The sequence below is a fragment of the Oryctolagus cuniculus genome, chromosome 7 (assembly GCF_964237555.1).
Source record: "Oryctolagus cuniculus chromosome 7, mOryCun1.1, whole genome shotgun sequence".
NCBI classification, from domain to species: domain Eukaryota; kingdom Metazoa; phylum Chordata; class Mammalia; order Lagomorpha; family Leporidae; genus Oryctolagus; species Oryctolagus cuniculus.
In genome coordinates this window covers 157,729,585-157,756,374 of record NC_091438.1, presented here as the reverse complement: position 1 = coordinate 157,756,374, position 26,790 = coordinate 157,729,585, and the positions used below count along the sequence as shown (strand labels likewise).

At 57.3% G+C, this 26,790-nt stretch overlaps 2 protein-coding genes across 7 annotated transcripts in view; one reads left to right on the top strand and one right to left on the bottom strand.

Moving 5' to 3' along the window:
- Positions 1–808: 808 nt before the first annotated feature.
- DFFA (DNA fragmentation factor subunit alpha) lies at positions 809–10,330 on the bottom strand. Of its 2 annotated transcripts, XR_007924115.2 has the most exons (7): positions 10,162–10,326; positions 8,072–8,233; positions 6,446–6,588; positions 2,612–2,801; positions 2,285–2,436; positions 1,389–1,651; positions 809–1,313 (listed from the first exon to the last, which is right to left on the bottom strand). XR_007924115.2 is itself a non-coding variant. In XM_051858104.2 (6 exons), the coding sequence occupies exons 1-6, from the start codon at positions 10,271–10,273 to the stop codon at positions 1,439–1,441; spliced, it is 972 nt and encodes a 323-aa protein (XP_051714064.2). In that variant the 5' UTR covers positions 10,274–10,330; the 3' UTR covers positions 809–1,438. The 2 variants fall into 2 exon arrangements, 1 of the variants encoding a protein (XP_051714064.2); XM_051858104.2 differs by having other exon boundaries at positions 809–1,651; positions 10,162–10,330.
- Positions 10,331–15,156: 4,826 nt separating this feature from the next.
- PEX14 (peroxisomal biogenesis factor 14) overlaps positions 15,157–26,790 on the top strand; it is a 153,865-nt gene continuing 142,231 nt past the window's right edge. For 4 of the 5 annotated variants that reach the window (XM_070079319.1, XM_070079318.1, XM_051856878.1 and 1 more), the window contains exon 1: positions 15,157–15,246. In XM_070079319.1, coding sequence (XP_069935420.1) covers positions 15,211–15,246 — 36 coding nt within the window. In that variant the 5' untranslated portion in view covers positions 15,157–15,210. Of the gene's footprint in view, positions 15,247–24,841; positions 24,866–26,790 lie in introns of those variants that run through there. The other variant, XM_051856879.2, reaches the window with a different exon arrangement.

Below are 26,790 nucleotides of genomic sequence, written 5' to 3'. Positions count from 1 at the left end.
GCGTGGACAGGCAGAGCAGCGTGGACAGGAAGGGCAGCGTGGACAGGCAGGGCAGCGTGGACAGGCAGGGCAGTGTGGACAGGCAGGGCAGCGTGGACAGGGACAGCGTGGACAGGCAGGGCAGCGTGGACAGGGACAGCGTGGACAGGAAGGGCAGCGTGGACAGGCAGGGCAGCGTGGACAGGAAGGACAGCGTGGACGGGCAGGGCAGCGTGGACGGGCAGGACAGCGTGGACAGTGCCAGGACAGCGTGGACGGGCAGGGCAGCGTGGACAGCGCCAGGACAGCATGGACAGGAAGGACAGCGTGGACGGGCAGGGCAGCGTGGACAGGCAGGGCAGCATGGACGGGAAGGACAGCGTGGACGGGCAGGACAGCGTGGACAGTGCCAGGACAGCGTGGACGGGCAGGGCAGCGTGGACAGCGCCAGGACAGCGTGGACAGGAAGGGCAGCGTGGACAGGAAGGGCAGTGTGGACAGGCAGGGCAGCATGGACGGGAAGGACAGCGTGGACGGGCAGGGCAGCGTGGACAGGCAGGGCAGCGTGGACAGGAAGGACAGCGTGGACAGGCAAGAGGCGCAGTCGCTTTGATGACCTGGTGCCCCTGCTGCTCACATAGTAGAGGTTTGCGACGCTGGGGGAGATGAGAAATGGTGACTCGGACTCCCGGGTGCCCACGGTCTGCAAGCTTCCTGTTGCCTTTGAACTGATCCGTTACCCTCAGAGAGACCTGGGGTCACAGCGCACACCGTCACGTCACCTTCTCTCCCAGCCTCTGTATTTAAACTTCTGCAGTGCTGTAGTCAGTCATGTTTAAAAATATTATTTATTTGAAAGGCAGAGTTACAGAGAGGCAGAGAGAGAGAGAGAGCGAGCGAGCGAGGTCTTCCATCCGCTGGTTCACTTCCCAGATGGCTGCAATGACAGGAGCTGTGCCGACCCGGAGCCGGGAGCCGGGAGCCAACTCTCGGGCCCCACATGGGTGCAGAGGCCCAAGGACTTGAACCACCTTCTGCCGCTTTCCCAGGTGCATTAGTAGGGAGCTGGAGCGGAAGTGGAGCAGCCGGGACTCGACCCGGTGCCCATGTGGGATGCCGGCACTGCAGGCGGCAGCTTTTACCCGCTACGCCACAGCGCCGGCTCAGGTACTGGTTTCTCCTCACTGTGCTTGGCAACAGCGCTAACACAGGGGAGAGCGTATGCCAGGAGGCGGCAAACTGCGCGCAGCTCTATCATTCAATACGGGGGGGGGGGGCACACGTGGAGACCCGGGATAGATTCTTCTGGACGGGTGTCACGCCAGTCTTCCAGCCTGTGCCAAGAGAACATGCTGGAAGGCGAGGGCACGGCTGTGCGGAGGGACACCAACCAGGCCGAAGGCATTTACCGAGAGCAGAGACGAGGCCCAGGGCTTCCCTCGCATCCTCCCGGCGGTCGCTACGTGGGGTCTGGCTTGGCTCGCTTGGGCTCCTGGGCTTCCCCGGGCCGGGGGCTCTTGCGTGCTGACGCGGTCCTGAGAGACCGCAGGCTGTGCACCTGCTGCAGGCGCGCGGCGAGCTCTCGGCCACAGGCCTGCTGCGCGGCTTGCGTCTTCGCCAGGTTCCAGCTCAAAGCGACAGCCAGCGCCGTGGGGTCTTCCTGGGTAACCAGCTGCAGCGGGAACAAGGACCTGAGACCACGCTCTCACGCTCTGCGCCACAAGCGCGCTCTCGTGCTCTCGTAGGGCAGCACGCGAGGCGGCGTCGGCGTGGGCTGCACCTGCACGTGCAGGCCGGGCTTCTTTCACGGTAAACCGGCCCCGCCTTCGCTTACAACACCAACAGCAAAGGGTCTTGGAACGCGGCTCAGGGGAGCGACTGCCGCGTCCTGTGCTCAGAGGCGGCCCGGCCAGCCGCGGGCCAGCCTCAAGTCAGCCACCTCCCTCCTCTCCACCTCCACCAGGGAGGCCCCCGGCACGGGCAGCGGCACCCACTGGGTGGCTTCCCTGGCCCTGATGGCGGCACCGTGTGGGTCTCCTGCAGGCCTCTGTGGGTCGTCTTCAGCCACAGAAGCCTGCACCCTGCTCCTGCCCCGTCAGGTCTCGTCCTGTCCGACTGCCCCGGGCTGCATTCCCGCTTCCCCGTCCCAGGAAGGGAGCCTGTCTGCAGCCATCTTGCCTCGGTCACGGGAGAGGCCCAGAACGGGCAAGCGGCCGCTTCAGGGTCTGCAGAGCGGAGGGAGCCCACACGCGCCGCTGCCGGGGCGCGGCCCGCTCCGACTTCAGTGGCCCTGGGTCTCGCCCACCTCCAAGTCCCGACTGGATAAACTCAGCTCCGGAGCAGGCGTCTCCCGCAGCGTGGTGAGCACCCGGCTCGCGAGCGTCCTCTCGGAGGAGAGCTCTCTGCTGACGCCCCTGTCCACGGCATCCGTCTCCTCGCTGAAGGCAGCTTTGGTCTCTGCAAAGCAGACAGGGACGGGGATCAGCACCCGGCCTAGTCACACGGCCGCACAGCCACCCGCACCCACCGACCCGTCAGGCGGGAGACCGGAGCCCCACACCCCGGCGGCGCACAGCCTCCCCTGGGGCGGGCTCGCTGGCCCGGGGTCAGGCATGCCCTTGCAGAGCCCCACCTTCCTGCTTCGACAAGACGCTGCCCTCCTTCTCCAGGGCCTGCAGGTAAAGCCCCAGGAGCTGCCTGGACTGGCGGGCCTCCTCCCTCTGGTCGAGCACCTGCTGCAGTGTGTCCTGGAGCCCCTGCACGGTGGCGTGGCTCTGGCCAAGCTCCTGCGCCAGCTCCGAGCACGGAGCGTCAATGAGCACCTGAAGGGCAAACACAGACTCAGAAACCGGCAAGGCCCTTCCAGACACGCGGGCTGGGAGGCAAGAGAGAAGCGGGCGGTTTTGCCAACTTCCTTCTAGTACAAAAGTGGGGAAAGTGATGCCCGCTGCCCACTACGAACACAGCAGCACAGAACATGAAGGAGAGGGCAGCTGGGGTCAGGAGCCGGGGCCGAGCACCGAACCCACCACTCCTGGGCGGGGTGAGCCTCTCCCTGCACCTTAACTGCCAGGCCGAACGCCCGCCCCATTCGGCATCAGTTGATGTGCAGTAACGTGGACACATCCCGGTGTAACATCTGCGAGGCCTGGCCCTCGTGAGAGCTCTCAGCATCACTCTTGTTTACAGACGAGGAAACGAGGCGAGACGGAGCACGGACTTCCAAGAATCACAAGCTGACAGCCCCGTGCCCACCCCCTGCCCCCCACCCTCAGTCCACCACAAGCTGACAGCCCCGTGCCCTCCCCCTGCCCTCCCACCCTCAGTCCACCACAAGCTGACAGCCCTGTGCCCACCCCCTGCCCCCCACCCTCGGTCCATCACAAGCTGACAGCCCCGTGCCCACCCCCAACCCTCGGTCCATCACAAGCTGACAGCCCCGTGCCCACCCCCTGCCCCCCACCCTCAGTCCACCACAAGCTGACAGCCCCGTGCCCACCCCCCACCCTCAGTCCACCACAAGCTGACAGCCCTGTGTCCCCCCACCCTCGGTCCACCACAAGCTGACAGCCCTGTGCCCACCCCCCACCCCCCACCCTCGGTCCATCACAGGCTGACAGCCCGGTGCCCTCCCCTCTGCCCACCCCGTCCTCGGTCCCTGCAATGGCGGCGCTTTTGCCTGCAGGTGGGTCAGCCTCATAAGGTCTCTGTGTGGCCGGAGCTTCCCCGGGGAGTCCCGGCCACGCTCACTCATGTCCTGACGTCCCTGTCTGGGCGTAACGTGCTCCGTAGCCCAAGGAAGTACTGTCGGGACGGGAAGAGACCTCAGCACACCTTCTTATTTCTTAAAAAAATCTTAAATCCAGTGAGCCTGCGGCACCCATCCCTCTCCTGGACACTGGCCCTACGGCAGCCATCCCTCTCCTGGACACTGGCCCTACGGTAGCCATCTCTCTGCCTGGACACTGGCCCTACGGCAGCCATCTCTCTGCCTGGACACTGGCCCTGCGGCGGCCATCCCTCTCCTGGACACTGGCCCTGCGGCGGCCATCCCTCTCCTGGACACTGGCCCTGCAGTGGCCATCCCTCTCCTGGACACTGGCCCTGCGGCAGCCAGCCCTCTCCTGGACACTGGCCCTGCGGCGGCCATCCCTCTCCTGGACACTGGCCCTGCGGCAGCCAGCCCTCTCCTGGACACTGGCCCTGCGGCAGCCATCTCTCTGCCTGGACACTGGCCCTGCGGCGGCCAGCCCTCTCCTGGACACTGGCCCTGCGGCGGCCATCCCTCTCCTGGACACTGGCCCTGCGGCAGCCAGCCCTCTCCTGGACACTGGCCCTGCGGCAGCCATCTCTCTGCCTGGACACTGGCCCTGCGGCGGCCAGCCCTCTCCTGGACACTGGCCCTGCGGCGGCCAGCCCTCTCCTGGACACTGGCCCTGCGGCGGCCATCCCTCTCCTGGACACTGGCCCTGCGGCAGCCAGCCCTCTCCTGGACACTGGCCCTGCGGCAGCCATCTCTCTGCCTGGACACTGGCCCTGTGGCGGCCAGCCCTCTCCTGGACACTGGCCCTGCGGCGGCCATCCCTCTCCTGGACACTGGCCCTGCGGCGGCCAGCCCTCTCCTGGACACTGGCCCCAGGCTCTCCGTGCAGCTCCACCTTGGCCTGCAGCCCCCGGTTACACTGACCCCTCCTGGAACCCTGCTGGTGCTGACCAAATGCGGGCGCCCTTGAACTCCGCACTCACTGCACAGCGGAGCCTGAGTGCAGAGACCAACACAGCTTTCACAGCATTGACCGGAAGAGCGACACGACACGCCATGCGGTGGTAAACAGACGGTGGATGGCTTTTCTGTACTGAGCTAGAAGACGTTTCCAAATACTTCTGTGCAAACGCGGTAGACACGCCCCCACGTGGAGAGAAAGGAAGGAGGAACCGCATACAACCTGTCTCCGGCGGGGCCAGCGCTGTGGCGCAGTGCGCTAAGCCGCTGCCTGGGACACCAGCATCCCAGGTGACTGCCGGCTCAAGTCCCAGCTGCTCCACTTCCAATCCAGCTCCCTGTTAACACGCCTGGGAAAGCGACGGAAGAAGGCTGGGTGTTTGGGCCCTTTCCACCCACGTGGGAGACCGGGATGGAGTTCCAGGCTCCTGGCTCCAGCCTGGACCACTGTGGCCATTTGGGGGGACCGGCAGATGGAGGATGCTGCCACTCTGCCTTTCCGTCAGTGGGATGGGAAACCGGGAGAGTGGTATCTCCAGGAAGGGACATCTGCGCGGGGCTCCTGCCACCGAGCCAGAACACACGCCAATCCACCCATCCATCAAGGATACGATTCCATTTCGGGTACTCACCAAGCTGTGCGACACTGCCATATCGAGCTCAGAGCATGTTCACCCCTCCGAAAGCAGCCGTCAGCGGTCGCCACCCTCGTCTTCACCTTCCCGCCCCGCCCCGCCCCGGGCAGCCACCACTGCACACTTGGCTCCAGACTCGCACTGCTGAGCGCTTCCTACAAGTCACTCGTCCCCGGGTGCGGCCTGCGGTCCGGCTTCTCCCACCCAGCAGTTTCCAGGGCTCACCCACGCTGCTGCCTGAGCTCACTGGACGGCGTCACCACGGGCCCATCGCTGACTCCCTGACGGACACCGGGGCTGTCTGCTGTCGGCCTACCTGTGTATCTACCCTCCTTCGCCTCCTGGAGTTTGAACTACGTGAATGTATTCATAATATTCATTCAAAATAAACACGTTTAAAAAGAGGTCTCCCTCCACCCACCCCTGTCACCCTCTGTACGCCAGCCCTATGATGTGTGTGTGACGTACTCATTGGAGATGGAAGGAGAGACAGAGTGCCCCGTGTTCCCTGGCTGGGGCTGGGAACTGGATCCAGGTCTCCCCGTGAGCGGCCGGGACCGGCAGGGGCCCGAGTACTTGAGCCGCCACCGCTGCCTCCCAGGGTCTGCACTAACAGGAAGCTGGATTCAGAAGCAGAGCCAGGGACAAAGCCAGGCAGCCCGATTCGGGACACAAGTGTCTTAACCAGGAGGCCAACGCCTGCCCGTGACGCGCCGTCCCGCTGCCTCCCGTGGGCAGGGTGCAGGCGCCCTCAGAGCTGACGCTGTGCCCAGCTGTGCGCCACGGTGCCCTGGTACATACACAGAAACGCGCCAGGCACATGGCAGCGCCCTGGAAGAAAACGCACGGTTTCAGCCCATTTTCCTGGACAGGGTACACAGCAGAGCAGCAGCCCTGCGGCTGGGACGACCCCAGCCCCTCGCCACCCTCCACGTCTCAGCGGCACGGCCTCCGCCCTGGGTCTCAGCACCTGGATCGGAAAGCCCACGGGCGACTCCGACGCACCGAAAGGCTGACGGCGCGGCAACGTCACTGGAGTTTGAGAATCAAGAACCTTCACGGAGCGAGTGACCCCAGCGGGAGGCAGGGCGGTGTGGGCGCAGCTGACCTGGAGGTGCTCCTCTGACAGCAGGACGATGCTGGCCAGGTCTCCTCTCAGCTGCCTGGCCACGTTCTTCCACGTGGGCCCTGCCCCGCTGTCGGTCTCATCGGCATCAAAGGACTCTTGGGAAATCCACGCCGTCCCTCCGTCTGCAGTGGGAAAAACGCCGGTCACGGTCAGGACGGCCTGGGGCGCTGCTCCGCCCCCTCCCCCGCCTGGTGAGGTCGGCTCGTGTCTGCTGGCGGGAGAATTTCAGGGATAAAGGAAGCCCCTCTGCTCGAGGGTCACGGAGTGCAGGCAAGCCAGCGCTTGCCAGGACCCCACTGTCCCTCCTCCACCTCCAGTCCACGTGTGTGCGACCGTGGCTCGGTACGCTTCTGTGGAAAGAGGCCGCTGAAGCCCCGTGTGGGAGCAGGGTCGTGTGCACGCACGATCCCACCACACTTCCTGTTCGGTTGAGTTTTGATAGCCTAAGTGGGCTGGTGCTGCGGCTCACTAGGCTAATCCTCCACCTTGCGGCGCCGGCACACCAGGTTCTAGTCCCGGTCGGGGCGCCAGTTCTGTCCCGGTTGCCCCTCTTCCAGGCCAGCTCTCTGCTGTGGCCCGCGAAGGCAGTAGAGGATGGCCCAGGTGCTTGGGCCCTGCACCTGCATGGGAGACCAGGAGAAGCACCTGGCTCCTGGCTTCGGATTGGCACAGCGCCGGCCGTAGCAGCCATTTGGGGGGTGAACTAACGGAAGGAAGATCTTTCTCTCTGTCTCTCACTGTCTAATTCTGCCTGTCAAAAAAAAAAAAAAAAAAAAAGATAGCCGAAGTGTTGTATGTTTGTATCCAAAAAATAGTCACTCTCACCCAGCGCGGCTCTGGTGCTTAGGTCTGGCCCCCAGCTCAGCGGTGGGGCTCTGGTGAGGCTCTGGTGGGGCTGCAGCACCGCCCGCGGGCCCTGGGGTTAGGTGTGAGTGACCGGAAGAGCCGCTGGCTCCTTGGGCAGCCGTGCAGCCTGCAGCGCTGTGACCCCGATCGTCAGTGTCCACTGCCTCTGTGTCACCAGAGGTGACAAAGGTGACGATCACCAAGCCAGGCAGCACACGGAGCCCTCCTGGGTGCAGGTAAGAGCTGAGCGCTTCCTGTCGGTGGTCCTCAGCCAGAGGCAGCTCTGTCCCCCGGGAGACGTGTGACAGGCTCAGGAGACACTCTCGGTAGTCCGAGTTCGGGCGGGGAGTGGACGTCACTACGCACCCTGTGACACAGGCAGCCCTGCACCACAGAGCCTGCTCCAGCCCCAGAGTCGATGGCAGCATCACCGGGAAGGCTGCTTCCACGGGCTCACAGCAGCCGGGGAGGCGCCGAGAGGTCACGTGACTTGCCCAGGGTCGCTGGGTGGCTCAGATCCCGTGGCACTGATGGCCCCGCCACACTGCATCTTAGCCCCTGCCAGGCTGAGCCAGGGACCGGGCCCAGGCCTCACCCGTCTTTACCCCAGGACTCCGCCCCGCCCGGCACACAGAGGTCTCGGTCAATGTCTGCTGCCCCGTGCTCGGACAGCCAGAGAGCAGCAGCCCGCGCGTGCGCAGTGAGGTGATCAAGTGACTCGTGACGGATGCCGCACTGCAGGCGGCCCGCGCTTCTTACCTGAACTGCTGTATGTCCACTTCTCGTTACTGGCCAAGGCCACAAATTTAGTGTTGGAAGGCAGACACAGGAAGTAGTCGTCATCGTCCACGATGGTGCCGTCCTCCGCCAGGACCAGGGTGACCGGTGTCAGGGACTCATCGATGCCCAGGATGTCACAGGCTGAGGAGAACAGGTCACTTGACAGATACGCACCAGAGAATCCCATCTCTCCTTGCACCCTCAGTCCGGCGGCTCCCAGGGAGCCGGGCAGAATCCCCGACGGGCGACAGCAACCCCACCTATGGGCGTAACTGTAGCTACATGTGGCACCATGTGCCCGGGGCTGTTCCATATGCTCCTGGCACTGGATCTTCCAACAGCCCCATGAGGTGGGCGCTGCTATGTTCCCACTTTAAAGATGAACCCTAGGCTCAGAGAGGCCTAGGTAACTTGTCCGAGATCACACGGTTTGAAAGAGGCAGGACTTGGGGCTGGCACCGTGGCTCACTTGGTTAATCCTCCGCCTGCGGCGCCGGCATCCCATATGGGTGCCGGGTTCTAGTCCCGGCTGCTCCTCTTCCAGGCCAGCTCTCTGCTGTGGCCCGGGAGTGCAGTGGAGGATGGCCCAAGTGCTTGGGCCCTGCACCCCCCATGGGAGACCAGGAGGAAGCACCTGGCTCCTGGCTTTGGATTGGCCAAGCGCGCTGGCCGTAGCAACCGTTTGGGGAGTGAACCAATGGAAGGAAAACCTTTTTCTCTGTCTCTCTCTCACTGTCTGTAACTCTACCTGTCAAATAAATTAAAAAAAAAAAAAAATCCTTTAAAAAAGAAAGAAAGAGGCAGGCCTGGGACTTCAACCCCGTCTGGCTGCTGCAAATGTGCTTCGCAGAGCGACCGTGACCCAGAGGAAGCATTCAAGTCTTTCTGCAAATGAGCGACCAGAGTCTGGTGTGGCTCTTACCCTCATTTATCCTCACTTGTTTAACTTCTTTAGATAAAGAATTTGTTGCTGTGAGCAAATACTACCTGCAAATTATTTAAATACATCATCTCATTTTGGTTAAATGTCAAAAAAAAGGGAGGAGGGAGGCATTGTGGCAGAATGGGCAAAGCTGCTGCCTGGACTCCGGCATCCTATATGGACACCGGTTCGAGTCCCGGTTGCTCCACTTCCAATTCAGCTCTTTGTTAAATGGGCTGGGAAAAGCAGCAGAGGATGGCCCAGGGGCTTGGGCTGCTGCACCCACGTCGGAGACCCAGATGAAGCTCCTGCTGCTGGCCCAGCCCGGGGTCGCTGCAGCCATCCGGGGAGTGAAGCAGCAGATGGAAGCTCGCTCGCTCGCTCTGGCCCCCCTCCCCGTGTAAGTTTTCTATTCAATCAATCTTAAAACCGGGGGCGGGCACAAAAGAACAATTTTTTGTTCTTTGTAGCATTTTCCTTTGCAGCTTTTCTAAGCTACAGAAAAGCGGACGTGAAGTCCAGCTCCTACCATTCTCATCACCACCGGGCAGCAGGCTTTGTCCAGGACAGGGCTGTGACGCCTCACGGGCTGGAGTAAGCACAAGCGGCCAAGAGACCACCAATGTCCATCGGCCATGCTGTCCACCACCGACAGCGCAGCAAGCCTGGGGCAGGCCGAGCGGCTCGGAACACAAGCCTCCGTGCCAAGCGCACCCAGCAAAGCCCCGAGTGGCACAGCTCCTTCGGCTAGCACCTGCACACCGTCCGCGTACACTTCATTTTAGAGTCCCGCAACGTCTGAAGCAGGGCTGGAAATACATCCGCTCTGCCAAGGGCAAAGCGGCCGCCGAGGCCCAGCAGCCCGGGGTGCGGCTCGGCGTCTCTCCCAGCCCACGGTCGAGCCTCCGGGCCGCCGGGGACAGCACCGGCCGGGCGGGCCGAGCGGCCGGAGCACACCCCGAGGCTCGCCTGCGCCCCGAATCTAAACCGTTAGTGGCAAGACGCTAACCCGAGCCTTCTGTTCCCGCGCCCGAGCCGCGTCAAGATCGCTCGCACCGCGCCCGAGCTCCGAGAACCTCCAGGTCGTCTCCCGGCCGCCCCCGCCTCGCCCCGCCGGACCCCGCCCCGGCCCGGCCCCCGCGCCGACCCTTGCTCCGCAGCTCCTCCAGGCAGGAGGCCGCCACGCCGTACTGCTCCCGGCTGTGATTGCGGCGCAACACGCAAGGCTTCAGAGCCCGCATCTCGCCCTGGACCTCCATCCTTCCCTAGGTCGGGACTCGGCGACTCCCAGAAGTCTCGAGCGGCTCTCCTCCCGCGGCCTGCCGGGAGATGTAGTTCTCTGCAGCAAATCAGGCGTGAGGCCAAAGGCACGCCGGGAAATGTAGTTTCAGTGGCTGCTAATACCGTGCGGCCCTGGGGCATGCCGGGAGTTGTAGTCTCTGGGTTCAGGGCTGACTTCGTCCGGTGGCGCAGTACAGTCCCTGCGCCGGCTTCTGACTCCATTCAGGAGCCTTAACAGCACGTTCACGCGTGGGTCGGTAGCGACGGGCTGTGCGTTTTGAAGCACATGCGTGTCTGTTCCCTTGGGGCTGTGGAGCGCGTCTGTCTGCATACGCATGCGTAGTGGTTAAAGAGGCTGTCACCCAGCGCTGGTTTTCACGTCCAAGGCCAAGGATCTGTAAGACGCCCGGCTTTGGGCTGACGTGAAGGAAGCCGAATTTACTTGTTTAAATTTCTTAAAGGTTTACTTATTTATTATTTGAAAGGCAGAGTTATGCAGAGGCAGAGAGAGAGAGAGAGAGGGAGGGAGAGAGAGAGAGACTTCCATCCGCTGGTTCACTCCCCAGGTGGCCGTAGCAGCCCGAGCTGTAGCTGTGCCGATCCGAAGCCAGAAGCCAGGAGCTTCTTCTGGGTCTCCCACGCGGGTGCAGGGCCCAAGGACTTGGGTCATCTTCTACTGCTTTCCCGGGCCATAGCAGAGAGCTGGATCGGAGGTGGAGCAGCTGGGACTAGAACCGGCGCCCGTGTGGGATGGCGGCACTGCAGGTGGAGGATTAACCTACTGCGCCACGGCCCCGGCCCCCGCAAATAACAATTACAGGAACCCACTGTTTTGAGCTAAGCTCCTACACGAGGCCTCGACAGACCAGCAGAACATCAAAATGGAGTCACTCAACCTCAACTTTTACAACACCAAGCTGGAACTAATTTATCTGACCTCCAAAGAAATTAGGATTAGCGGTGACAGCCCCATTTCCCAGCTTGATCTGGCATGATGATGAGCTCCTCTGCCTCAATCTTTACCAAAAAAGTGCAATTTGAAAGTAACCTGATTTTAGCCAATTGGTCACTTTTCATTATTCCGTCTCCCTGTCCCTGTACGGCAAGCAAAGTAACTTTGAAAAGACCAGTCTGCTTTTTTTGTTTATTTCTGCTTTTTTCAGCTCTTTTCTGTCTACAGACCCAACATCTCTGCTTCGCTCACTGAAACATTGTGGAATGAAGTGTCCCCTGATTCTGAACTCAAAAATCAGGCTAAGTAAGGTCATTGGACAAGTTGCTACAACTTTTTCCTTTGGCTATATCACATAAACAGTAAGGTCTCCAATCAGTCAAGAAGAGTGATCCATGCTTGGAAGTTGTTCAGGTGCGACCCCACAGCACTTACCTTGATTTTGTTTTCTTTCTTTTTTTTTTTTTTTAATTTATTTTTTATTATTTTTTTTGACAGGCAGAGTGGACAGTGAGAGAGAGAGAGAGACAGAGAGAAAGGTCTTCCTTTGCCGTTGCTTCACCCTCCAATGGCCACCGCGGCCGGCGCGTTGCCGCCAGCGCACCGCGCTGATCCGATGGCAGGAGCCGGGTGCTTATCCTGGTCTCCCATGGGGTGCAGGGCCCAAGCACTTGGGCCATCCTCCACTGCACTCCCTGGCCACAGCAGAGAGCTGGCCTGGAGGAGGGGCAACCGGGACAAATCCAGTGCCCCGACTGGGACTAGAACCCGGTGTGCCGGCGCCGCAAGGCGGAGGATTAGCCTAGTGAGCCGTGGCGCCGGCCAATTTTGTTTTCTTTAAAAGATTGGTGTGTTTGAAGGGCAGAGTGAGAGACCTTCCATCTGCTGGTTCACTCCCTGAATGCCCACAACGGCCAGGGTTGCACCAGTCTGAAGCCAGGAGCCAGGAACTCCAGTCTGGTCCCCCACATGGGTGGCACAGACCCAAGCACTTGGGCCATCGTCCACACCTCCCAAGTGCATTAGCAGGAAGCTGGATTAGGAGCAGAGTGGGTGGGGTCAGAACCAGTCTCTCTGATTTGGGACGGTGGGGTCCCAAGTGGTGGCTTAACCTACTGCGTCACAATGCCTGCTTTCATCCTTGTTTTAATAGTTTTTTTAAAAATTTATTTGAAAGTCAGAGTTACAGATGGCGGTGGGGGGAGACAGATAGACAGACAGACAGAGAAGAGATAGATCTTCCACCCACTGGTTCACTCCCCAGCTGGCCGCAACAGCCAGGACTGAACAGAAGCTGGGAACTTCTCCTGGGTCTTCCACGTGGGTGCAGGGGCCCAGACACCTGGGCATCTTCCTCTGCTTTTCCCAGGCCACGAGTATGGAGCTGGATCGGAAGTGGAGCAGCCGGGACTGAGACCAGCGCCCACGTGGGATGCTGGTGACTCAGCAGGCTTTACCCACTATGCCAGTGTTGGCCCCAGTGCTGCTTGTTAAAACACAGAGAAGTCTCTGTTTCTTCCTCCTGAAAAACTAACACTTAAGATGACAAATAATTTTTAAAAAAATATCAAAGTTTCCTGGCTTAAAGGGGGGCCATTTAATGTAAATTGGAAACAACTGTCCATGTTCACTTTCTTATTTTGTTTATAAAAATGCAGGTGAGGGGACAGACATTATCTTAATCGAGGTGTAGCCATTTAAGCCATATTGGTGGGAGGAATTGTTAATGAAGACAACTTCTGAGTACTCCATATTCATCTAGAAACACTACAGTTATGAACTGATACTTCTAGCTTATGCATCCTTTTTCACATAATTTCCTATCGAGTTTAAAATCTAACAGTCGCCAGCACCACGGCTCAATAGGATAATCCTTTGCCTGCGGCGCCGGCACACCAGGTTCTAGTCCCGGTCGGGGCGCTGGATTCTGTCCCGGTTGCCCCTCTTCCAGGCCAGCTCTCTGCTGTGGCCCGGGAGTGCAGTGGAGGATGGCCCAAGTGCTTGGGCCCTGCACCCCATGGGAGACCAGGAGAAGCACCTGGCTCCTGCCATCAGATCAGCGCGGTGCGCCGGCCGCAGAGCGCCGGCCACGGCGGCCATTGGAGGGTGAACCAACAGCAAAGGAAGACCTTTCTCTCTGTCTCTCTCTCTCACTGTCACTGTCCACTCTGCCTGTCAAAAACAAAACAAAACAAAACAAAACAAAACAAAAAAAACAACCTAACAGTCTATGGGGCCTGTGCTGGCGTAGCAGATAAAGCTGCTGTGTGCAGCGCCCACATCCCATATGGGCGCCAGTTCGAGTCCCAGCTGCTCCTCTTCCCATCCAGCTCTCTGCTATGGTCTGGGAAAGCAGCAGAAAATGACCCAAGTCCTTGGGCCCCTGCACTCATGTAAGAGACTTGGAGGACGCTCCTGGCTCCTGACCAGCCCAGCTCTGGCCCTTGCGGCCATCTGGGGAGTGAACCAGCATTGGAAGATCTCTGTCTCTTCCATTCTCTTTCACTCTGTAACTCTGCCTTTCAAATAAATAAATCTTTTTTTTTTTTTTTTTGACAGGCAGAGTGGACAGTGAGAGAGAGAGACAGAGAGAAAGGTCTTCCTTTTGCCGTTGGTTCACCCTCCAATGGCCGCCGTGGCCAGCGCGCTGCGGCCGGCGCACCGCGCTGATCCGATGGCAGGAGCCAGGAGCCAGGTGCTTTTCCTGGTCTCCCATGGGGTGCAGGGCCCAAGCACCTGGGCCATCCTCCACTGCACTCCCTGGCCACAGCAGAGAGCTGGCCTGGAAGAGGGGCAAGCAGGACAGAATCCGGTGCCCCAACCGGGACTAGAACCCGGTGTGCCGGCGCCGCTAGGCGGAGGATTAGCCTAGTGAGCTGCGGCGCCGGCTCAAATAAATAAATCTTAAAAAAAAAAAATCTAATAGTCTAACCACTGTGAAGTACTGAGTGTTAGTGGAGGACTCTCTCCACCAAAAGGCCCCCTCTTGTGTGTTCTCCAAACAGAGCCCACCTGTGACCAGGCTGGGCGCCCCTTTGACCTGGGGTGGGCGCCCCTGTGACCAGGGTGGGTGCCTCTTTGACCTGGGGTGGGTGCCCCTGTGACCAGGGTGGGAGCACCTGTGACCAGGGTGGGTGCCCCCGTGACCTGGGTGGGTGCCCCTGTGACCAGGGTGGGAGCACCTGTGAGCAGGGTGGGTGCCCCCGTGACCATGGTGGGTGCCCCCGTGACCAGGGTGGGTGACCCCGTGAGCAGGGTGGGTGCCCCCGTGACCTGGGTGAGTGCCCCTGTGACTGGGCTGGGCGCACCTGTGACTGGGCAGGGCGCACCTGTACCAGGGTGGGCGCACCTGTAACAGGGTGGTTGCACCTGTGACCAGGGTGGGTGCCCTTGTGAGCAGGGTGGGTGCCCCTGTAGCTGGGCAGGGCGCCCCTGTACCAGGGTGGTTGCCCCTGTGACCATGGTGGGTGCCCCTGTGACCAGGGTGAGTGCCCCCGTGACCTGGGTGGGTGCACCTGTGACCATGGTGGGTGCCCCTGTGAGCAGGGTGGGCGCACCTGTACCAGGGCGGGTGCCCCTGTGACCGGGCAGGGCGCACTTGTATCAGGCTGGGTGCTTGTTTGGCCTGGACTGGGGAGCGGGGGTTGGGACTCGGACCGTTTTATTTCTAGCGTCCACCAAAGTTCTGGTGAACAGTAGCCAGTGAGTTGTACTGAACTGAACGCTTAAAGTTAATTTTCACCTTTCTTAAATACGTCCCGAGTCCCCCATTGTATCCTGGCACCGCGTGGGGACGGGTAGCGATTTAATTCAACAATGCACACGCAGCGATACGAAGAGGACCCAGACTTTGAATCGGCCCCCATCGACAGGCTCGGCTCCGGCTACTTTAGTCTGGGCGGGAGCGAGGGTGCTTGGGAGAAACCTTGCCCCTCGGCGATAGATTAGTCAGGCCTCGGAAAGATGGCGTCCTCGGAGCAGACAGAGCAGCCGGGCCAGGTAAGGGGAGCGAGACTCCCTCGCCGTGGCGGCGGGGACCGCGGCTGCAGAGGGCGTTCGGGGCGCGGCCGGGAGCCAGCTGGGGCCCCCGGAGTCCCCGAAGCCGGCGTCCCCGACTTCGCGTCCCCCTGCGAGCCCCGCCCCTCCGCCAGCCCTGCCCGCCCGGCCCCTCCCCCGGCGACCCCTCAGTGACCACCGTCCGGAGCCGCAGCCTGGGGGGCTCGGGCGCGCCTGCGGGCTCTCGCTTCCCACTCGCAGGTTCCTCCAGTCCAGTTCATGCGTGGCGGGCGGGAGGCGGGCCGCTCGGGCAGCCCCCGCCTCGAGCTGCGGAGGGGGCCCTGCGGGAGGCGAGGGCGTGCGGGGGGGTGTTCGGTCGCTCGGGCTGTCCCCCAACCCGCGAGGGGCAGGGGTCCCGCTCTCCCACGGCCTCAGCCTCCGGGGCGGCCCCTCTTCGAGTCCCTCTCCTAGTTGCAGGGTCGGACCCTCGCCGGCGTCCGCGAGCGACGCACGCCGCCGGACCTCCGCGGAGGAGCCGTCCCAGCCGGCGTGCGTTTGGGCTTCTTGGCCGAGGGCTGCCCCCTGGCCTTGGAGCCGCGTGGGCGCCGTGCACCTGCCGCCGCGAAGTGGGGAGGGCACAGCCTCGAGGGGGCGTCCGGGCCCGAGGTGGGAGAAGCGGGCGGACGCAGCCTGGCACCCCGGGGTCAGATCTCGGTCATTATCGCCCTTAGTGCTTGTGCACCCTCCACGCACGACTTTGTCAGGACTGAGGTCTGCGCGGAGCTAACTGCGCTCCATCGCGCGTGGGTTTGAACCCGCGCGTGTGCGTGACTGCCCCGGGTCCCGGAGTCCGCGGAAGATGGAATTCAATAGCGCACCCGTCCCGTGAACTTCGCGGAGTGGCCGTGGATGTCTGTCTGAGGAGTAGACCGATGAGGAAGAAACTGGTCCCACCTGGGCCTCCCCACCCTGTCCCCGCTCGCACTGCAGCACTTTCCGAGTCTTCGCTTCCTCCCTGGGCAGCAGACCTGGACTTAGGGCTTCGCAGCCCTCTCTCTCCGGGGTGAGTCTGTGCAGGAGCTGCGTAAAGGCGGTGCTGAGGTCCCCAGATGGCGTCCCCGGCGCCGTGAGACTCAGCAGGCAGGTGGCCCTGTCCTGAGATTAGGGGAATTTCTCGGACTGACTCTCGCCTTCTCACTGTCCAAAGCGCTGGAGTTTGGGGAGTGTCTGCCTTCCTCTCTCTCTTTTAAAGATTTATCTTATTTACTTGACAGGCAGAGGTAGAGAGGTAGAGGCAGAGGGGAAGAGAGAGAGGTAGAGGGAGAGGCAGAGGGGAAGAGAGAGAGGGAGAGGTAGAGGTAGAGGTAGAGGCAGAGGGGAAGAGAGAGAGGGAGAGGTAGAGGCAGAGGGAGGTAGAGGCGGAGGGGGAGGGGGAGGCAGAGGTGGAGGGGGAGGCGGAGGGGGAGGCGGAGGGAGAGGTGGAGGCAGAGGGAGGTAGAGGTGGAGGGGGAGGTGGAGGGAGAGGTGGAGGGGGAGGTGGAGGGGGAGGTGGAGGTAGAGGTGGAGGTAGAGGGAGGGGGAGGGGGAGGGGGAGGTATGCCATCTGCTGATTCACTCCCCAAGTGGCCGCAGGGCCTGGAGCCGGGGCAGAGCCAGGAGCTTCTTCTGGGTCTCCACGTGGGGGCAGGGGCCCAAGGACCTGGGCCATCCTCAACCGTTTTCCCAGGCACATCAGCAGGGAGCTGGATTGGAAGTGGAGCAGCTGGGACGAGAACCAGCACCCATATGGGAGGCTGGTGCTGCAGGCCAGGGCTTTAACCCGCTGTGCCACAGCCTCCCCCCCCACCCCCCGAAATACTGAGGCTTCTCCCGGCCTGGGGCTCCTCCCAGTGTTCTGTGTTGTGACGTCCTCGGCCTCATCCCTTGGTCTTTTAGGACATAAAATGAGTCAGTGCTGGGAAGGGCACTGAAAATCCCGTCGCTTGGCTCCGCTGTTGTACCCAGGGATTCCTCTGGGTTCTGGAAAGTGCCCTCTCTGAACGGCTGGAAACGGATCTGCGGCCCCTGTGGGGCATGGCCGACTCTCCGGTTCTCAGCCCTGCCCGGCCTTTGCCCTCCTTTCTCAAGCTGGTGGAGCCGGGGTTGCATCAGAATTGCTGATGGCCCCGGGAGAAACCGAACTCTTCACACCAGCGTCGGTCGCCGTCCAGCCGGGAGCCGCAAAGACTGGGCTCTGCATGCCAGTGTCTGTCACTGTCCAGCCGGGAGCCGCAAAGACTGGGCTCCTCACACCAGAGTTGGTCGCCGTCCAGCCGAAGTGGCCGGAGCTGTTCTGCAGCTGCGTGTCGTTTGTGTCCTGATCAGCCCATTTCTGCAGTCCAGGCGTGTGAGATGGAGTCTTTGCCCCAGAGTTGGTTATGTCTCAGGAGCTCCGTGGGGTGGGCCAGCGGGGCTGAGCCCGTGCTCTGTGTCTCACTGGAACTTTGAGAGTTGCCCATGTGGCGACAGTCTCAGTCTCAGAAGATTAGAGGTTAAGAGTGAGAGGGAGAAGGACTCTTCGGTTGAGAGGCAGGGTCAGGGGTTGCAAGTGTAGGCTCTGAGGCCAGCGCCTCTGCTTGGAGCCCTACCCCACTGCTTAGCTGTGTGAACTTGGAGATGGGAGTTTTTTGGCCTTAGTTTCTGCATTCGTGGAATAGAACAGTCCTAGAGCCTGTCTCGTAGGGTTGCTCTGAGGATTAAATCAACTGATGTATGTAACAGTGCTTAGAACCATGCCAGACAAAGTATGGTGTCTGTTACTGTTATTCCACCTAATAAACTCTAGATTTGCACTCACAAAACAAATGGACCTAAACCTTTCCACAGGTTCGTTCGTTCTTTCTGTCTGTCTGTCTGTCTTCTTTCTTTCTGCCTGCCTTCTTTTCTTTTCTTTTCTTTTCTTTTCTTTTCTTTTCTTTTCTTTTCTTTTTTTTTTTCTTTTCTTTTCTTTTCTTTTTTTTTCTTTCTTTCTTTCTTTCTTTCTTTCTTTCTTTCTTTCTTTCTTTCTTTCTTTCTTTCTGTTTTTCTGTTTTTCTATCTTTCTTTCTAAGATCTATTTATTTTACTTGAAAGAGTTGCACAGAGAGAGGAGAGGCAGAGAGGTCTTCCACCCGCTGGTTCACTCCCCAGTTGTCCATAACAGCCGGAGCTGCACTGATCTGAAGCCAGGAGCTTGCTCCGGGTCTCCCATGTGGGTGCAGGGGCCCAAGGACTTGGGCCATCCTCTACTGCTTTCCCAGGCCACAGCAGAGAGCTGGACAGGAAGTAGAGCAGCCGGGTCTCAAACTGGCACCCATATGGGATGCCGGTGCTTCAGGCCAGGGTGTTAACCTGCTGCGCCACAGTGCCGCCCCCCCCCCCCTTTTTTAAGATTATTTATTTGAAAGTCAGAGTTGGAGAGAGAGAGGGAGGGAGGGATGGAGAAAGGGAGACAAGAGATCTTCCAATGGCTGGTTTCCTCCCCAAGTGGCCACAATGGCCAGGCCAGGCTGAAGATAGGAGCCAGGAGCTTCGTCTGCATCTCCCACGTGGGTGCAAGGGCCCAGTGCTTGGGCCATCTTCTGCTGCTTTCCTAGGCCTTTGGCAGGGAGCTGGATTGGAAGTGGAGCAGCTGGGACATGGACTGGCACCCATATGGGCTCAGGCATCCCAGATGGCGGCTTTACCTGCTGCACCACAATGCCGCTCCTCCATAAGTTCTATTACAACATCTCTCAGGGTATGATTTTTAAAAAAAATGACTTGAAAGGCAGGGCAACAGAGAAGGAGAAAGGAAGATCTTTTAGTCCCTTGTTTGAAACTGTAAATGGCCACAGCAGCCAGATCGGGCCAGGCAGAAGCCAGGAGCTGGAAACACGATCCGTGTGTCCCAGGTCTCAATCCAGGTGGCAGGGGCCCAAGTACCCAGGCCGTCCACTGCCTTTCTAGGTATGTTAGCAGGAAGTCGATCCAAGGTGCATCTGAAGTGCAGTGGCTGGGACCCAAACTGTCACTTTAATACGGGATGCTGGCATCACCTGGACCTGCTGTGCTACAATGCCAGCCCCTAGCACATGATATTTTAATATGTTAACCACTAGTCTAGTCAAGTAGGCTGGTTAAATTGTTCTTTTATTTGATCTGAAGTAATTTAAATTTTAAAGGATGGGCTGACACTGTGGTGCAGTGGGTTAAAGCCCTGGCCTACAGTGCCAGCATCCCATATGGACGCCGGTTCAAGTCCCAGCTGCTCCTCTTCCAATCCAGCTCCCTGCTCATGCGCCCGGGAAGGCAGCAGAGGATGGCCCAAGTCCTTGGGCCCCTGCACCTACGTGGGAGACCTGGAAGAAGCTCCTGGCTCCTGGCTTCGGATCAGCTCATCTCTGGCTGTTGCGGCTGTTTGGGGAATCAACCAGTGGATGAAGGACCTGTCTGTCTTTCTACCTCTTTCTGTAAATCTGTCTTGCAAATAAATAAAATAAATCTTTTAAAAAAATAATTTAAAGGAACACCTCAAATGCTGGTGTTTATGCTGGCTGTCCTTTGTGACTTTAGGGTTTCAGGGGTAAACCTTTTTGTAATGGTAAACTATAGTCTTTTTAAAAAATTACAGTGATTCCTTTTTTTTTAAAACGTTTATTTCATTTTATTTATTTCAGAGACAGAACTAGAGATTCCCTTCTGCTGGTTCACTCCCCAAATGCCTGCAACAGCCGGAATTGGGCCATGTTGAAGCCAGGAGCCAGGTCTCCGTGTGGTTGGCGAGAACCCAGGCCTGGAGTTGTCAGTTGCCACCTGCACTAGCATCAGCAGATCTGGGGCTGGAACCCAGGCACTGTGATAGGAATATGGGTGCCTTAAGCAGTGTCTTTGTTTTTAAGATTTTGTTTATTTGGAAGTCAGAGTTACAGAGCGAGGCAGAGACAGAAAGACACACAGAGAGATCTTCCATTTTCTGGCTTACTCCCCATATGGCCACAACAGCCAGGGTTGAGCCAGGCCAAAAACCAGGAGCCAGAAACTTTATCCAGGTCTCCCACATGGGTGCAGGAGCTGAAACACTTGGGCCGTCCTCTGCTGCTCTTCCCAGGCCATAGCAGAGAGCTGGATGGGAAGTGGAGCAGCCGGGACTTGAACTGGTGCCAATTTGGAATGCTGGCACCAGCTGCTACGCCATAGCACTGGCCCCGACCCATAATTTGTTTATTTTCCGCTGGTTTTTCTGTTGCCACTGTAGAGCAGAGGCCTGGTTCTATCTGACTGCTTCACAGTTACTGCGTATTGAAGATGATGGCAGAACATAGACCTCAGATCTGTTGGAGTTCTTTGGGTGCAGTGCATTTTGTTTGCAGGGCCAGGGAAGGAAGGAGAGCCATGGAGGACAGCAGAGCGGGCGTGTGTCCCCACGGTTCGGTTGGCCTGCAGCTCTGCAGTGAGGGTGCGGGGCTTGGCACGCCAGCTTCCAGCAGCCGAGTTGCCGCTGAGAATGAGCAGCTGTGGCTGCCCTGAGGTGTGCAGTGAGGGTCGGCTGAAGTCACGGTGTGAGGAGCTCCTGGTGCACCGTGCATGCTGGGTAAGACTCAGTTTCCTGCACTGTGGCTCCGGATGCAGGTTAGGAAGTCCATTGAACTCTTGGATAACAGTGGTTCAAACCAAGGTATCTTCTCCTTCTGTGCTTCCTTTTGAAAATTTTCCAACTTTTAGGAAACTTGGAAGAATAATAGAGAACTGTAAAACTTCCATAAAAGTTTCGCCAGGGTCCGGCGCTGTGGCATAGCCAGTTAAAGCTGTGGACTGCATGCTTGCATCCCATATGGGTACCAGGTCCAAGTCCCAGCTGCTCTACTTCTGATCCAGCTCCCTGCTAATGTGCCTTGGAAAGCAGTGGAGGGTGGCCCAAGTGTTTGGGCCTCTGCCACCCACTTGGGAGACCTGAAAGAAGCTCCTGGCTTCAGCCTGACCCAGCCTTGGCTGTTGTGGCCATTTTAGAAGTGGCCCAGTGGATGGAAGATCTCTCTCTCTCTGTAACTCTGCCTTTCAAATAAATAAATAAATCTTTGAAAAAAAATGTTTCACCAACATTGCTCATATTTTGCTGAAGTTGCTGTATCTTGGTCTCTTGTTTAAGCGTTTATAGTAAATTACAGACATCAGATGAGTCTACTCATCCCAGTGAGGGGAATACTTGACCATCTCCTAAGAGTAACTTATTCTCTACATAATCATCACACAAGAGGTTTAGTATTGATGCAATAATGTTATTTGATACACAACCCACATTCAGGTTTTCCCAATTAAAAAAAATCAGAGAGCTGGCACTGTGGCCCAGAGGATTAGGCTGCGGCCTGTTTTGCCTGGCTTCCAACATCCGGGTGCTGGTTCAAGTCTCAGCTGTTCCACTTTGATCCAGCTTCCTGCTGATCACCTGGAAGGCAGCAGATGATGGCTCAAGTCCTTGAGTTCCTGCCATCCACGTGGCAGCCCAGATGGAGCTCCTGAGTCCTGGCTTCTGTGTGGCCAGCCCTGGCTGTTGCAGGCAGCTGGGGAGTGAGCCAGCAGGTGGAAAAGCGCGCCCTCTCTCTCGGTTGCTTTGCCTCTCTCTTTTTTTTTTTTTTAGATTTATTTATTTATTTGAAAGACAGAGTAACAGAGATGCAGAGAGAGGGAGAGGGAGAGAGGTCTTCCATCTGTTGGTCTACTCCCCCCCATATGGCTGCCAGTGATGGGACCTGGGCCAGTCAGGAGCCAGGAGCTTCTTCCGGGTCTTCCACATGGGTGCAGGGGCCCAAGGACTTGGACCTTCTTCTGCTTTCCCAGGCCGTAGCAGAGAGCTGGATCGGAAGTGGAGCAGCTGGGACTCGAACTGGCACCCATGTGGGATGGCAGCATTGCAGGCGGCTTTACCTGCTATACCACAGCACTGGCCCCTTGCCTTTATTTATTTATTTGAAAGTCAGAGTTACAGAGAAAGAAGGAGAGGCAGAGAGAGACAGAGAGGTCTTCCATCCGCTGGTTCACTCTGTAATTGGCTGTGATCCGAAGCCAGGAGCCAGGAGCTTTTTCCAGGTCTCCCATACAGGTGCAGGGGCCCAAGGACTTAGGTCATCTTCTACTGCTTTCCCAGGCCATAGCAGAGAGCTGGATTGGAACTGGAGCAGCTGGGACTTGAACCAGTGCCCTTGTGGGATGCTGGCACTGCAGGCGGTGGCTTTACCTGCTATGCCACAGCACCCGCCCCACCTTTCATTTTTAATGAGAATATTATATAAGTGACAGTGTGTCCTCAGTGGTCAGCAGGCATGTGGTGCCAGTTTGTCCCATTGTTGACGATAATGGATTCGAATGCTTGGTTGAAGTGGTGTCTCGGATTTCTCCTTCACAAAGGTAACTTTCTATTCTGGTTACTTTCTCTGCGGCTTTGCTAGTGTTTTTAATACTTTAGATTTAATATCTTCTTGGGTGGCAAGGTCCTCTGGCCTGAACTTTGCTGTGGCATGCCAGTAGGTGTGCTGTGGTCAGTTTAATGAGCTCTGGCCAGCCTGGGTCATCGCCAGCACTGCCGAGACCAAACAGCCCCTTTCTCCTTCTGTATCCCCTTGGGCTCCTTGCCGTTGATTCTCTTCTGTTAGGGGCTGCGGGAGTCAGAGTGGCTCTCTGTGACTGCAGATTATATTTGTTTTCTTTAGAATCTCATAGGACTGGCTGGCGCCGCGGCTCACTAGGCTAATCCTCCACCTTGTGGTGCCGGCACACCGGGTTCTAGTCCTGGTCGGGACGCCGGATTCTGTCTTGGTTGCCCCTCTTCCAGGCCAGCTCTCTGCTGTGGCCAGGGAGGGCAGTGGAGGATGGCCCAAGTGCTTGGGCCCTGCACCCCATGGGAGACCAGGAGAAGTACCTGGCTCCTGGCTTCGGATCAGCGCAGTGCGCTGGCCGCAGCACACCGGCCGCGGCGGCCATTGGAGGATGAACCAACAGCAAGGGAAGACCTTTCTCTCTGTCTCTCTCTCTCTCACTGTCCACTCTGCCTGTCAAAAAAAAAAAAAAAAAACAAAAACAAAACAAAAACAAAACAAAAACAAAAAAAACCTCATAGGACTGAATTTATAATGTATACATTTTTTCTTTCTTTTTCAAAACATATTTATTTATTTGAAAGTCGTAATTACAGAGAGAAGGAGAGATTGTCCATCTGCTGGTTCACTCCTGAAATGGCTGCAAAGGCCAGGTCTGGGCCCGGCCAAAGCCAGGAGCTTGGAACTCCGTCCTGGTCTTCCACATGGGTGGCAGGAGCCTAAGCACTTGGGCCGTCTTCCCCTGCTTTCCCAGGCACGTTAGCAGGGAGCTGGATTAGAAGTGGAGCAGCCCGGAGTTGAAATAGTGCTCACGTGGGTTGCTGGTACTGCAGGTGGCAGTTTAACTTGCCGTGCCACAGTGCTGGCCCGAATGTAAACATTCTTTTATGTGTTTCTTCTTTTGCTCAGAAAAGTGTGAAATTAATGAGCATTGTGTATTCGTACTTTGTCACTTCTATTGCAGAGTAGAATCCTGTTGGGTGGCTCTAGCCTAGTTTGTCCATCTCTTCACCAATTGGACATTTGGATTGTATTAGTTTTTGGTTGCTGTGTGACAGCATCACCACAAACTCAGTATCCTGGCCCCTCTGTTATCTCACAGGTTTTGTGAGTCAGGAGCTAAGCTGAGCCTCACCAGGCTACAATCAAGGTGACTGTCAGGCTGTGGTCCCATCCAGGGCTTTGCTGGGGTGGGCTCTGCCTCCTAGCTCACGTGGTCGTTGTGAGCATACAATTCCTTATGAACTGGGGGTCTCAGTGTGTCACTGACTGTCAGCCAGAGACCACTCTGTTTCTTGCCACATGGTCTTCCTGACAAATCCAGCCAGAGTCTTGTACCAAGATGGACGTTACTGTCATGTGTCATACACATTAGTACAGTGACATGCACCCCGTCGCCTTGCTGTACTCTCTTAACCAGAAGCAGCTCACAGGTCTCAGCCTCCCTTCTTGGAAGGAGGCAGCATGAGGTATGAATGCTGGAGAGTGGACCACGGAGCTCAGCTTCGAGTCCGCCCCGCAGGCTCGGTTCTGGTTGGGGGCTGCTGTGAATGCTCGCGCGTAGGTGTTGGTGCGGCGTGGTTGTCACTTTGCTAGGCGAATGCCTGTGGGTGGAACGACTGGGCACAGGGTGTGTATTTAACGGGATGAGAAACGGAGCGTTTTGCGAAGTTGTACTGGCTTTCCTTCCCACTAGTGGTGTGTGAGACTCCTCGTGGCCCGCCCCTGTGTGTGCCCTTGATTGGGCCACTCTAATGAGTGCGTAGTGATATTTCATGTGGTTTTAATTTGCACGTCTGTGATGACGCATCACGTTGAACATCTTTTCCTGTATGTATCATGTTGAGGTTATTTCCCTATTTGGATATCAGTTCCAGCATTTTGGGTTGGAAAAAATGGCCCTTTCTCCTTAGAATTGTCCTGTTTCCCTTGTGAAAAATCAAATTGTGGGTACGTGAGTTACCTTCTGTCCTCTGCTTCATTTTTCTGTATCTGGCCTAATGTAAATATCCCACTGTTGCTGCAGCTTGATGGTAAGTCTTGAAATCAACTAGTAGAAAGGTTTCTAATTTTATCTTTAAATTGTTTCAGGCTTTGGTCCTTTGTGTCATCATTTGAATTTTAGAATCACTTTATCAATTCTTACCAAAAAGCTTGCTGGGATTTTTATTGGGATGTGTGGGAGCTATGGATCAATTTGGGGCAGAATAGACTCCTAATATTGATCTTTCAATCCAATACTGTGCTGTATGTCTACATTTACTTAGGTCTGCTTTGATTTTTCTTAGAAGTATTTTTGTAGTTTTAAATGTATGGGTCATGGACATATTCTGTTAAATTTCTCTAAATATTTCAAATTTGGTAATTATTTGTATTTTTATATTTTATTTTTTAATTTTATTTATACTTGTTGGATGCTAATATATAGAAATAAAATTGAGTTTTAGCTGGCACTGTGGCTCACTAGGCTAATCTTCCGCCTGTGGTGCTGGCATACCAGGTTCTAGTCCCGGTCGCTCCTCTTCCAGGCCAGCTCTCTGCTGTGGCCAGGGAGGGCAGTGGAGGATGGCCCAAGGGCTTGGGCCCTGCACCCACATGGGAGACTAGGAGAGGCACCTGGCTCCTGGCTTCGGATCAGCGCGGTGCGCCGGCCACAGCGTGCCAGCTGCGGTGGCCATTGGAGGGTGAACCAACGGAAAAGGAAGACCTTTCTCTCTGTCTCTCTCTCTCTCACTGTCCACTCTGCCTGTCAAAAAAAAAAAAAAGAAAAGAAAATTGAGTTTTGTGTATCTCTTGTGTATCTGCCTCCTTGTTAAACTCAGTTTAAATTCTGGAAGACTTTTTTGATTTTGACTTTAAAAAATTTTTATTTACTTGCTTAGAAGGCCGAGAGAGAAAGAGAAAGGAACAGAGAACAGAGATCTCCTCTCCCCTCTGCTGGCTCACTCCCCAGATGTCCACAAGAGTGGAGGTGGGGCCAGGCTGAAGTCAGGATTCCAGAACTCAGCACGGGTGATGGAGGCCCGGACACTTGAGCCACCAGTGGCTGCTTCCCCGGTGTGTGTTAGGAGGGAGCTGGATTGGAAGTGGGGCAGGGACGCCAGCCCAGGGCGTTCCAAGTATTTGTTAACTTCTGAGCCAAATGCCCACTCCAAGTAGTGGGTTTTTTTTTTTTTTTTTTTAGTTTTTTCTGTAGATGATTGTATCATTGGCAAATAAAGACAGCTTTGCCTTCCGATTTGTTCTGTTGCACTGTCTGGGACTTTGGGTGTAGTGTTGGAAGGGTGAGAGTAGACACTCCTACCTTACTTCGTGATTTTGGGGAAAACACCTCTAGTCTTCCACACTTAGGTATGATGCTGGCAGTAGGCTTCTTGTAGGTACCCTTTATTTTAATTTAATCCTATAATATTTATTTAAGGGTTGGAGAGGGAGGAAGAGAGCGAGAGTGCTCCTGTCTGTTGGTTCAGTCCCCATGTGCCCACAGAGGCCTGGGCTGGGACTAGGCTGGACCAGCGAGAAGCCCAGCGCTGGTTCCTCAGTCTGGGTCTCCTGCATGGGCTCAGAGGCCCAGCCGGAGTCAGCACTGCTGCCTGCCAGCTTGTGCGTCAGCAGGTCGCTGGGCAGGCGTGCAACGCGGGCACTTCTGAGATGGGCCAAACGCTGTCGGTAGGCTGTTGTAGGCTGCCCATAGGCTGTCTGTAAGCTGCCTGTAGGCTGTCCGTAGACTGTCTGTAAGCTGCCTGTAGGCTGTCTATAGGCTGTCCATGGGCTTGTCCGTAGGCTGTCCGTGGGCTTGTCTGTAGGCTGTCCATAGGCTTGTCCGTAGGTTGTCCATAGGCTGTCTGCAGGCTATCTGTAGGCTCTCCATAGGCTGTCTGTAGGATTCTTTATTAATTAAGAAACTTGACTCAGTGTTTTTTTTTTTTTTTAATAAGTCATACATGCTTTTGAATGT

Coding starts and splice junctions, on each gene's coding strand:
- DFFA (XM_051858104.2), bottom strand. CDS start 10,273: ATGGAGGTCCAGGGCGAGATGCGGGCTCTGAAGCCTTGCGTGTTGCGC. Junction 8,234..10,161: donor GGAGGAGCTGCGGAGCAAGG/GTCGGCGCGGGG, acceptor TGTTCTCCTCAG/CCTGTGACATCCTGGGCATC. Junction 6,589..8,071: donor GTGGACATACAGCAGTTCAG/GTAAGAAGCGCG, acceptor TTCCCACTGCAG/ACGGAGGGACGGCGTGGATT.